We start from the raw sequence: 13,083 nt of genomic DNA, 5'->3' as shown, positions 1-13,083 counted from the left end.
ACCAAAGTGCCACTGTGAGACGGTACCCTAAGTGTCTCCGGTATGTGTGAAAACTGTCACCACCTGTACTGGATACACTGATGTCTGAAAGAGCCCTTACATTGTACCTGCAGATTTGATGGCATTTTCATGGGGACATTTTCGCTCACCCTCAGATGCAGCAAGAAGCAGTTCTCAGAGCTCCCATCCAGCGATCACATATTGCTGATGTGGCCTCTGGATCAGGTTCTACAAATACGTTTTCACCAACTCTAATGGCAACAATCAGCAATCGCAGTGTGCCAGTGGGGGTTAAACCGCAAGCCCTTCCTGTTATCCATATTGATGCTGCTACCACTATAAGGGCTCCTCACTTGTGAGAAATACGTCCGAGTCTCGCAGGTTAAAACCCTGCTCTGGCGCCGGCACTCTGGAGCGGAGGGTGCAGCTCCATGTATTGCTGTGCAGCCGCACGCTCCGCTCTGGAGTGCTGGCGCCAGAGCAGGGTTTTAACCTGCGAGACTCGGATGTATTTCTCGCAAGTGAGAAGGAGCCCTTAACTGTGGCTTCTCAGAAGTGAAGACTAACCAGTCATCTGCTTCATGGTGCCCAAGCCATGTGGCTGAATAAGAGCCAGGATGTATGATCACAGCCAGGTATATTTTTCTCTGAAACACTCCAGCATTTCAAAGGACATATACAGTAGAGGTTGTCCACTACTTTTACATTGATGGCCTATCCTTAGCATAGGTCATCAACGTCTGATCACCTGACACCCCTGCCTATCAGCTGTTATCGTGTCAGCGGCCACAAGTACTCCATGGCAAGAGAAAAAAAACTAAAAAAAAAGTTGTAGAAAAACATCCAGCTCACCGCAGTAGAATCCAATAGCCGTGCACAGAAAGAAGTTTGTGTAAGCAGCAAACGAGCAGTATCAAAGAAGGAGAGGTATCCAGCAACAGATCCATTGGTGAAAAATTATTTCAAGAAAAAAATGCTTTAATGTATAACATGGTTAAAATTACGGTATAAAACCATTGATTTAAAAAAAATAAAAAATAAAAAAAAAATAAGGCAAGTAACCTGGGAAACTTATGGCCTAAAGTTTACCTTTATCACTGGCAAGTGAGAACTTCCGTCTGACGTCACCGATAACAGCTGATTGGCGGGGGGGGGGGGGGGGGGGGGTGTCAGCTGTTGGACCCCGACCAGTCCGGCATTGATGCCCTATGCTATGGATAGGGCAGGGTTAGTGTCTTTGGAGACACACAGGCCGCCTGCAGTTCAGCAGCTTCAATCAGATGACCAGGTCTCTTCAGTCATAATTCATGCTAAAACCTTGGGTATGGCCATGTTCATACTAGCAGTATTTGGTCAGTATTTCACATCAGTATGTGTAAGCTAAAACCAGGAGTGGGTGATAAATACAGAAGTGGTGCATATGTTTCTATTATACTTTCCTCTGATTGTCCCACTCCTGGTTTTGGCTTAGGCTACGTTCACATTTGCGTTGTTGGGCGCAGCGTTTTGCGACGCATGCGTTGTCATAAGATCCTACAGATCTGGACTTTCGGTGCAGGGAAAATGCTACAAGTAGCGTCCCCTGTGCCCTGTCTTGTGCGTCAATATGACGCATGCGTCGGTATCCGTCGACGACGCTGCACCCAACAACGCAAATGTGAAAGTAGTCTTAGGCTACTTTCACACCGGCGTCGTGCTCGGCCCGTCGCAGTGCGTTGGGCCGAGGTTACCGACGCTAGCGTTGTATACGCCGCACAACGAGGGCAGCGGATGCATTTTTCCAGGAATTCCGCTGCCCCATTGTGAGGTGCGGGGAAGTGCGTGGAGGTGGGGGCGGAGTTCCGGCCGCGCATGCGTGGTCGGAAAAAGTGGACCGTTGGCGGCAAAAAACGTTACATGTAGCTTTTTTTGTGCCAACGGTCCGCCACAACACAGCGCAACCGTCGCACGACGGTTGCGACGTGTGTCAATCCGTCGCTTAATGTTAGTCTATGGGGAAAAAACGCATCCTGCAAACACTTTTGCAGGATGCATTTTTTCGGCCAAACGACGCATTGCAAAAAACGCTAGTGTGAAAGTAGCCTTACACATACTGAAGGTGGGAGAAGTCAGTAAGGCTAAAAATACCATTGTGTAAGTGGTGGAGGCTTCCTAATATGTATTTATGGCCCATGTAATCTTATGAGCTGCCACCAACATGTCATAGGCCGATGTACAACTGGCAGGACCGCAACCTTATGAGGAGCAGCACGGAGAGAGCTCGGTCAGGCGCCTGAGCACCGAGAACACAGCCGTTATACTACCCTGCCTGCCCCTACAGCCGCCGTGTACACAGCCGTTACACCCTGCCTGCCCCTACAGCCGCCGGGCACACAGCCGTTACACCCTGCCTGCCCCTACAGCCGCCGTGCACACAGCCGTTACACCCTGCCGGTACCTGTGTCTGCAGCCGCCCGGAGCGCAGAATGTCTTCGCTGGGATAACGGCTAGTCAACTATACATAAAAACATACATTTAAATGCTGACTACGTCACCACTGCTCCGGCCAATCAGAGAATTGCGACCCAAGACCCCGGAAGTAGTTATTATTCCTAGTGACGTCACGTTGGACTTCTACAAATCTGCTGGCGGGAGCGGGGACACGGTGTGTACGGCACAGGGAGGGAGGAGGGTACTGTACTGTATTAGATTAGCTGAAAGCAGAAGACTATTATCTACACGTCAGAGCTATTGTTTTCTGTTATCAGTCACTGGTAAAGGCTGGCTGTATAACTGCAGGCTGGGTGTGAGGTCTGTTAGTACCGGCCCCTGATATGAGGAGACCCTCGTCCATGTGTGGAGCGGTTCTGTCTCCTCAGGACCATTTCTGCCTGCGCCATGGTGACCGTCCAGCGCGTGTATAATCCCCTGACCCCACGGGTCCTTGCTGTCTGTCCGCGGTCCATCCGTGTGTAATATGCCTGTGTGCACACTGTATGGCTGAGCAGCATGGCAGCTGCCGTGTGTAATATGCCTGTGTGCACACTGTATGGCTGAGCAGCATGGCAGCCGCTGTGTTTAATATGCCTGTGTGCACACTGTATGGCTGAGCAGCATGGCAGCTGCCGTGTGTAATATGCCTGTGTGCACACTGTATGGCTGAGCAGCATGGCAGCTGCCGTGTGTAATATGCCTGTGTGCACACTGTATGGCTGAGCAGCATGGCAGCCGCTGTGTTTAATATGCCTGTGTGCACACTGTATGGCTGAGCAGCATGGCAGCCGCTGTGTGTAATATGCCTGTGTGCACACTGTATGGCTGAGCAGCATGGCAGCCGCTGTGTTTAATATGCCTGTGTGCACACTGTATGGCTGAGCAGCATGGCAGCTGCCGTGTGTAATATGCCTGTGTGCACACTGTATGGCTGAGCAGCATGGCAGCTGCCGTGTGTAATATGCCTGTGTGCACACTGTATGGCTGAGCAGCATGGCAGCCGCTGTGTTTAATATGCCTGTGTGCACACTGTATGGCTGAGCAGCATGGCAGCCGCTGTGTTTAATATGCCTGTGTGCACACTGTATGGCTGAGCAGCATGGCAGCTGCCGTGTGTAATATGCCTGTGTGCACACTGTATGGCTGAGCAGCATGGCAGCCGCTGTGTGTAATATGCCTGTGTGCACACTGTATGGCTGAGCAGCATGGCAGCCGCTGTGTTTAATATGCCTGTGTGCACACTGTATGGCTGAGCAGCATGGCAGCCGCTGCTTTGTGACACGCATGCTTCGCTGTTGATTTCACTCTGACTCTTGATCCATGTGAAAAGCGTAGTGTGCACAGTCCTAATGAATATCGCCCACCCGAATGCTGTATGATGTGCTCCCACAGCCCGCGTCCATATAATGCACTCGTCTAGGCTACATTCACACGTGCGTCTGACACAACCGAGGGCCGTCTGATTTTATTCTGGGAAATCGCACTGTCCCATAGAGAAGCATGGATGTAGCCACACATCCATTATACCCATGGATCTGAGAAGTTCCTATTTACTCGTTTATTTTACCCACTTTTATAGCGACATTGATTCCACAGCACTTTCACATGGACTTATAATGTAGACAAAACAGATGATGTTTCATCTCTATGTAATCTGTATGACATTTATGATATACATCAGCAGTTAGGAACTGTGTTTGGTCTTGTACATTTCATAATGTTTAAGAGAAGCGGTCACCATGAAAATGCTGTCCAGTCTGCAGGCACAATATTATAGAGCAGGAGCTGAGCAAAATGATAACTGAGAAAGGCTTCAGAATATACTGTGTTTTCATCATTTAATCCTCTGCTTTTTATGGCATTTTCAGTCCAGTTGGAGGTCCTATCAGTGACTGACAGCCTTCTTTGTATAAGTGTGCACACAGTGATAGCTGTCAGTCACTGATAGGACCGCCCACCAGACCGAAAATCCTGGAAAAGCAGAGGATTAAATGATGAAAACATAAGTTATACTGAATATTTTCTCGCAAAACTATCAATTGTTCTGCTCAGCTTCTCCTGCTCTATAACATTGTGCCTAAAGATTGGACTGCATTTTCATTGTGACAAATTCACAAGGGGAGTCTGACTCCTATAAAACTTAGTCACAGGTGGGCAGGAGCCAGTCATCGTAGCACACCTGCACTTACACTATGTACGCTCCACCGCAATCATCCAGTGTCAGTTTGCATACAAGTGATGCAGTGTTTGCTTTGGGTTTTAGGAACAAGTCAAACAATGTGAAGTGCTGGCTTTATTATGCAAATAGGAGGGCCACACCAAAGGTACTCCAAAGCAACATAGGCCACACCAAGGGTGACCCAAAGCAACATAAGCCACACCAAGGGTGACCCAAAGCAACATAAGCCACACCAAAGATGCCCAGAAGCAACATAAGCCACACCAAAGATGCCCCGAAGCAACATAAGCCACATCAAAGATGCCCCGAAGCAACATAAGCCACACCAAGGGTGACCCAAAGCAACATAAGCCACACCAAGGGTGACCCAAAGCAATATAAGCCACACCAAAGATGCCCAGAAGCAACATAAGCCACACCAAGGGTGCCCCAAAGCAGTATAGGCAACACCAAGGGTTACCCGAAGCTGCATAGGCCACACCAAGGGTGCCTCGAAGCAACATAAGCCACACCAAAGATGCCCCGAAGCAACACAGAACACACCCGGGGTGCCCCGAAGCTGCATAGGCCACACCAAGGGTGCCTCGAAACAGCATAAGCCACACCAAAGAAGCCCCGAAGCAACACAACACACCGAGAGTGCCCCGAAGCAACATAAGCCACACCAAAGATGCCCCGAAGCAACATAAGCCACATCAAAGATGCCCCGAAGCAACATAAGCCACAACAAAGATGCCCTGAAGCAACACAGAACACACCTAGGGTGCCCCGAAGCTCATAGGCCACATCAGAGGTACCCCGAAGCAGCATAGTCCACACTAAGGGTGCACTGAAGGGTTACCAAGGGTTACCCGAAGCTGCATAGGCCACACCAAGGGTGCAAGGCTTTTTTGCATATTAGATTAAAGGTAATTTTTATTTTAAAGTTAAGCTATACTGGTATAGTATGATTTAAATGGGGACTAGGTCTCCTCGTACTTAAATCTTTATGCAGTTTAAATGCTATTTTGGGGGTGACATACTCCCATATAATTGCAATATATCAGTAAAAACTGGCTATATGGTTAAAGGGAACCTGTCACCCCCAAAACCAAAGGTGAGCTAAGCCCAGCAGCATCAGGGGCTTATCTACAGCATTCTGTAATGCTGTAGATAAGCCCCCAATGTATCCTGAAAGATGAGAAAAAGACATTAGATTATACTCACCCAGGGGCGTTCCTGCTGCGGTCCGGTCCGATGGGTGTCACGGTCCCGGCGCAGGTTTACTTTGCAGGGCTGTGGAGTCGGAGTTAGTTTTGGTTGGAGTCGGAGTCGGTAGAAATGTTCCGACTCCAGCTTTAAAAAAAAATGTATTAATATTTCATAATTGAACTTTCATATGAATTTTATAAATGTTACTCAAATATATATATGTTCTATCAAACTATGAACAACAGTGATAAGCAGTTCTGCTGGAGATAGAGACATTTCTTACTTCTTGTGTGTCTCCACTGCCCTTATTTAATCTTATACTTGGTTAACCTCATGGTGCCCCAACCCCACTACTTACAATGTATGAAAGTGAAAATGTGTTGCAAATTCTTAGTAGTAAAGCTCCTCCTCTAGATTAGATGTTTACTAGGTGTGGGTCTACCAACCATCTCACAGCTGCTACTCAGAAGAGGAAGACTGTAAGAAGTATTATCCTTTCAACAAACTTTGCATCAGTTAACTGTGAGTACATGAGGAATAACAGTATTACTGACCACTATATCAGTTGTACGACCTGGCAATAATTTTGTACAATTGTTTTTAGGAAAAACAATTGTCATTTGGATTGTGAATGCAGAATTAAAAACCTGAGAATGTCAAAGAAGCGTCACATTAAATCAGCTGTATTTGAACATTTCACCATCACTCAAGATAGAAAACATTATGTCTGTCAGTGTATGACAAATGATCCAGACGAAAACAAATGCTGTGAAGCCAAGATCAGTGCATATTCAGGCAAAGATAAAAATGCTCCTACCAGAGCTTCTAATCTAAAGAGACATTTACAGCGCTTTCATCCAGAAGTACTGAAAACAGTGGATGAGAAAGACTGCATCCAAACCAATGAACCAGTGCCCAGCTCTTCCAGCCAAACAAAGGAGCAGAGAACTTTGCAGCCATCAGTTGCAAGATATTTTGTCAGTGACAAAGTTACTGTGACAATGACAGTAGATACATTTAAAAAACAGATCATAGAGCTTGTTGTAAAGGATAGTGTGCCTATTTTATTATTTTCACGACCAGCTTTTATGTGTCTGAATGGGGAAATGACCTGCAAGCTTGGTGTTTCTCTGGAGAGAGAGAGTATTAGAAAATTAGTAATCGAAGAAGCTTTTAAACAAAAGGAAGAACTTAAAAAACTCTCAAGGGACGCTTTCTGTTTCTTAAAATGGATGCCTGCACACGTCACAGAGTGAACTATTTTGCCATCAATGTCCGATTTGTTTGTGACAAAAATGAAATGGTTACCAAGACATTGGCAGTAAAAGACACCAAAGCTCATCACACCAGTGAGTTTCTCCAGGTCTTGGTGGAAAAGGTTCTGCAAGACTATGAACTTAAAAAAGAGCAAGTTCTTTCTGTCGTAACTGACAATGCTTCAAATATGATAAGTACTATTAAGGCTACGTTCACATTTGCGTTGTGCGCCGCAGCGTCGGGCGCTGCAGCGTTGCCGCATGCGTCACGCGCCCCTATATTTAACATGGGGGCGCATGGACATGCGTTGTGTTGCGTTTTGTGACGCATGCGTCTTTTTGGGCGCACGTGTCAGGGCGCAGAGGACGCAGCAAGTTGCATTTTTTTTGCGTCCAAAATCATGCAAAAAAAGGACGCATGCGTCACAAAACAATGCGTTTTGCATGCGTTGTGCGTTGCGTCGCCGACGCAACACACAACAACGCAAATGTGAACGTAGCCTAAGCTAATGAATGAGAGTAATGATGGTGACCAGCAGCTAGAAGAACATTCTGAGTCCACAGACACAGAAATGTTTGAAATAGAGGAACACAGTATTGTAACTGAGGAGCAAACTAAAGTTGCTTCAGATGACCAGCTACATGATAGTTTAGATGATCTTGTTGAAACTGTGTCAATACGTTCTTTCATTCATCACATGCGCTGTGTTGTGCATACGCTACAGCTGGCTATAAGCGACAGTCTGCAAGAAGGACATGCTGCTGCACTGATTGGCAAGGTGAGAAAATTGGCTACTGTTGCCAGAACCCCTAAAGTTAACTCAATTTTGAAGAGACGTGCTGGAAAAGGGGCAATTATTGATCAAGCCACACGATGGGGCAGTACTTAATGATTCAGCTTGGTTGAACTGAAAACCTTTCTTGTAGACATGGCTAACCCACAACTGACGCTAAATGAAAGTCAGTGGAATCAGGTGACTGAGCTGGAAAAATTGCTAGAGCACCCATTTACAGTGACTAAAAAATTACAAGCAGAGGACTTAACTCCAGGTATTTTCTTAAAGGAGAGGAAGAACCTGATGTTTCGCCTGTCCCAAAGAGGAGGGTTAATTGCAAGTGGCATTGCTACATCAATGAAACGGAGAGAGGAGCTACTATTACAAAATAACATTCTTTTGGCAGCTGTTTATGTAGACCCAATGCATCGGATTCTTCTAGATGATCAACAGTTAACTATAGGAAAAGAAGCTCTGTTTGAAATAGCAGTAAGGATGAAAGGGTTGCCGAACAGTCAGGAGGAACAAGAAGAATTTGGTCGTCCTGCCACATCTTCACCCTCATCAACTGATGAAGAATTTAATTTCGAAAAATATTTGGATCACAAGGACCGTGCAAAGCAGCTCCGCATAGAAGAAGAGTCATTACCATCAAAGAACACAGCCAGTACATTTCAGCAGAATTTTTCATGTGCACTAAAAGAAATTGAGAAATTTGACCGTTCATCAAAAATAACAGTGCAACAAGCGATTCCTCTGTATCCTGACATTGTCGGAGATGTTGCCCGAGTGGTTACTGCTTTGCCACCAACCCAAGTTAGTGTAGAGAGGTTGTTCTCTGCTCTCAAAATAAATAGATCAGATTTGAGGACATCCATGAAGGAGGATCTGACAGAGGCAATACTTTTTCTGAGGACAAATTTATAGATTTCTTCTTATTAACTGCATAACAGTGTTTATTGCATATTTACTTACAAGAGTTTAGAAAAGTTTATAAAAGTTATTTGCTATATTCTAATTGTATTCTAATAAATATAGATTTTGCTCTAAGTGGTCTGATTACTTATAGGATGGTGAGAAACTGAATAAGCACGATGTTAATATTTTACAACAGTAAATTTATTGTTACGAATTGGCCATTTATGAAGGAGTCGGAGTCGGAACCTGATAAAATCCAGGAGTCGGAGTCGCAACTGTGGCTTACCGACTCCACAGCCCTGGTACTTTGTCTGCCCTGTTGAGGGCAGAGCGAAGTACTGCAGTGCGCAGGCGCTGGGAAAGGTCAGAGAGGCCCAGCGCCTGCGCACTGCAGTACTTTACTCTGCCCTCAACAGGACAGACAAAGTACGCTGGAGCCGCAGCGTGAAGACAAGAAGAGGACGTCATCATAAGAAGAAAGGAGGCCCCGGACCGCGACACCCATCGGACCGCCCCTGGGTCAGTATAATCTAACCTCTTTTTCTCATCTTTCAGGATACATCGGGGGCTTATCTACAGCATTACAGAATGCTGTAGATAAGCCCCTGATGCTGGTGGGCTTAGCTCACCTTTGAGTTCGGGGATGACAGGTTCCCTTTAATCCGTATCAGTTTTTTTTTTTTTACTCATACCCATCGATTGAAGAGGAAAGTCTCACCTGAAATACGGAAGAGATTTCTCCATGGTGTTAATCCTAATAGTAAGTAACTTTGGCTTTATTTGCCAGTTCGAGCGATCGTCACATGACGCAAGTATGCAATTTGCAAACTCCAGTCATGGGCCAGTCAGCGCCTCATCTGCTTCTCTCATTGGGACATTTAGAGAAGTAGATGAAAAGCTAATCAGCACGTGACCACCAGTTATCAAATCACATGCTTGACCTCACGTGACGACCGCTTCACCTGGCAAATAAAGCCAGTTACAATACTCACTGTTAGGATTTGGCAAGCTGAGCTGCTGGGAGGAGACTAAGTACTAGCTTGTCTCCTATACACATCATTGCACACAGATTGATTCCTGCTCTTACAGAAGCACTCCTCCTCCTCCTCCTCCCATCATTATTTTTATCCCTTTAATATATTGCAGTCCTCATATTATATAGCACTGTTTGCTTACAATTGCTCATTTTCCCTTTCTACCCAGTAAATTCTCCTGGTAGCCGCACTTCAATGTGGCCGGACAGAATTGGAACTTTATTAACCTACAGATTAACCCTTTTTCTCCTGTTAATAGTGCTCGGCGACATGACAGGTTCCCTTTAAAGTACAGTTTTATTTAAGGAAGTGCATAAAGGTAATTTTCTTAAAGTAAGGGTAAAGCGTGAGTTATGTGTGACAAAACTATTCCCCACTTTGCCTTTTACTTTGACAAGGGTAGAATAGTTCAGACTGATGACCTCTTGTCCATACATTACCTGTACATACCATAGAATAATATCGTCTTGTATTTTGTACCTTAGAGTCCATTTATTTGTTAAACTCCTCTTGTGATTTTTCAGTTTTGCAGCGATGAAGCAGAGAATGAAGCAAGACTCGATTAGAAACGCCACGTACACGGTGGACTGTGAAGACTTTGTACATGTGGTGGAATTTAACCCCTTTGATTCTGGGGGTTTGGGCTCCTTAATCGCTTATGGCGGCAACAATTACGTCGTTGTGGCGTCTTGCCGATTTCAGGTAGGTGCAAAGTGAAGTAATTTCTGATTACAGTATAGGTTATGGTAACACGGTAGGCTTTGTCATGTGGACTGCCAAGCAACTTGTCAGTGTAGTCATTTCAGGTGCATACTCCTTACTGCTTAATGATGACCTATCACTTGCTAAGAAAAAGTTAGGTTAAAGAGGTTGTCCAGGCTTTTCACAAAAGTCTAGTCGTACTGTGAGAATTCTCTGCTGCCTGTGACGAGACCGAGCGGTCAAGTGACCATAAGTATGCAGTATTTATACTCACGGCCACATTCCGACCTCGCTCAATACAACTGAATTGTGCGAGGCCGGCCGCACACGTCTAGTCGGAATGTGACTGGGAGTATAAATATTGTATACGTGGAGTCACATGACCACTTGGTCTCACTGCCAGCGCGCGATGTAAGGATTCACAAGTCTACTGTCAAATAGCATGACTACAGCCTTTTGTGAAAAGCCTGGACAACCCCTTTAAAAGGAATCTGCCAACAGGCTTTTACTATGTAGTTTGATAGCCGCATGTAATGGAGACAGAGACTCTGATTCCAGCTATATATCACTTAACGTATATACTCGTGTGTAAGCCGAGATTTTCAGCACATTTTTTTTTGTGCTGAAGATGCCCCCCTCTGCTTATACACGAGTCACGGTCCAGAAAGCCAGGGGGAGGGGGGGAACGGCGTAGCAGCAAGTGCCAGGAGCTGGCACACACATCATACTCTCCTACCTGTGCACCCTCGGTGCTGGCACTGCATCTCATTCTGACGCCTGCCTGCAGCTCTTCCTGTGCCAAGCGATCACGTGGTACTGCTCATTAAGGTGATGAATATGGACGCGTCTCCACTCCCATAGGCGTGGAGTGCATAGTCATTACCTTAATGAGTGGTATCACGTGATCGCTCGGTACAGGAAGAGCTGCAGGCAGGTGCCGGCGGCCAGAATGAGATGCATTGCCAGCACCCAGGGCGCGCAGGTAGGTGAATAGGATGTTTTTTGTTTTCAATAAGAAACATGCGCACACGAATAGGGAATAAGGAGGCATACATACAGGGACGGAACTGGGAGGCATGCATACAGGGACGGGGAGGCTTTCATACCAGGACAGGGAAGGGGGAGGCATGCATACAGGGACGGAACGGGGGAGGCATGCATACCAGGGCAGGGAAAGGGGGAAGCATGCATACCAGGACAGGAAAAGGGGGAGGCATGCATACAGGGATGTGATGGGGGGAGGCATGCATACGGGGAGGCATGCATATAGGAACGGGGGAGGCATGCATACAGGGACGGGGGAGGCATGCATACAGGGATGGAACGGGGGAAACATGCATACAGGGACGGAACGGGGGAGGCATGCATACAGGGACGGAACGGGGGAGGCATGCATACAGGGACGGAACGGGGGAGGCATGCACACAGGGACAGAACGGGGGAGGCATGCACACAGGGACAGAACGGGGGAGGCATGCACACAGGGACAGAACGGGGGAGGCATGCACACAGGGACAGAACGGGGGAGGCATGCACACAGGGACGGAACGGGGGAGACATGCACACAGGGACGGAACGGGGGAGACATGCATACAGGGACGGAACAGGGGAGGCATACATGCAGGGACGGGGGGGCATGCATACAATGACAGGGATGGGGAGGCATGCAGACAGGGATGAGGAGGCATTCATACCAGGACAGGGATGGGGGAGGCATGCATTCAGGGACAGAACAGGGGAAGGCATGCAGACAGGGAAAGGGATGGGGAGGCATTCATACCAGGACAGGGATGGGGAGGCATTCATACCAGGACAGGGATGGGGAGGCATTCATACCAGGACAGGGATGGGGAGGCATGCATACAATGACAGGGATTGGGAGGCATTCATACCAGGACAGGGATGGGGAGGCATGCATACAATGACAGGGATTGGGAGGCATTCATACCAGGACGGAGGAGCCACACATAGCAGGACAGTGATGAGGGGACAATGCATACCCAGCTTATACTCGAGTCAATAAGCTTACCCAGTTTTCCGTGGCAAAACTAGGTGCCTCGGCTTAGTCCTCTTTCACACTTCCGTCTTTCTGTTTCCGTCACAATCCGTCGTTTTGTGAAAAAAACGGATCCAGCAAATGTTTCTGCTGGATCCATTTTTGTCTCATAGACTTGTATTAGCGACGGATTGTGACGGATGGCCTTCCGTTTCATCCGTCGTGAGCTGGATCCGTCGTAAAATCGCTGTCCATCGGGTGGAGACAACGTACATAGAAACGTTTTTTGTGTACATCGGAAAATCGCCCAGTGACAGATCCTGCACTGTCCGTCGTTGGCTATAATGGAAGCATGCCTCTCTCTCTTTTTACTATTGATGCTGCCTATGCAGCATCAATAGTAAAAAGATATGTTAAAAATAATAAAAAATCGTGATATTCTTATCTTCCGGCGGCCCCCGCAGCCTTCCCGATGCTCGCGATGCTCCCGGCAGCTACTGTTCCCAGTGATGCCTTGCGACAAAAACCCCAGATGTTCATCAGTTTTTTACAAGTCATC

At 46.9% G+C, this 13,083-nt stretch overlaps 2 protein-coding genes across 5 annotated transcripts in view; one reads left to right on the top strand and one right to left on the bottom strand.

Annotated features, from left to right (window-relative positions):
* Positions 1-2,562, bottom strand: part of PARPBP (PARP1 binding protein) — a 60,327-nt gene extending 57,765 nt beyond the window's left edge. The window contains exon 1 of one of the 3 annotated variants that reach the window (XM_077265619.1): positions 2,438-2,562. Coding sequence is in view for 1 of the 3 variants with exons in the window: in XM_077265617.1 (XP_077121732.1) it covers positions 2,128-2,130 (3 nt within the window). In the remaining 2 variants the exon portion in view is untranslated. Of the gene's footprint in view, positions 1-2,127; positions 2,258-2,437 lie in introns of those variants that run through there. The other 2 variants (XM_077265620.1, XM_077265617.1) reach the window with 2 other exon arrangements.
* The window catches only part of NUP37 (nucleoporin 37), a 47,581-nt gene continuing 37,007 nt past the window's right edge, over positions 2,510-13,083 (top strand). Inside the window, exons 1-2 of one of the 2 annotated variants that reach the window (XM_077265621.1) lie at positions 2,510-2,644; positions 10,351-10,528. In XM_077265621.1, coding sequence (XP_077121736.1) covers positions 10,361-10,528 — 168 coding nt within the window. In that variant the 5' untranslated portion in view covers positions 2,510-2,644; positions 10,351-10,360. Of the gene's footprint in view, positions 2,645-2,802; positions 2,881-10,350; positions 10,529-13,083 lie in introns of those variants that run through there. The other variant, XM_077265622.1, reaches the window with a different exon arrangement.

The sequence above is a fragment of the Ranitomeya variabilis genome, chromosome 5 (genome assembly GCF_051348905.1).
Source record: "Ranitomeya variabilis isolate aRanVar5 chromosome 5, aRanVar5.hap1, whole genome shotgun sequence".
NCBI lineage: Eukaryota > Metazoa > Chordata > Amphibia > Anura > Dendrobatidae > Ranitomeya > Ranitomeya variabilis.
Note: the sequence above shows the minus strand (reverse complement) of the source record. Positions and strands in the feature narration are given on the sequence as shown.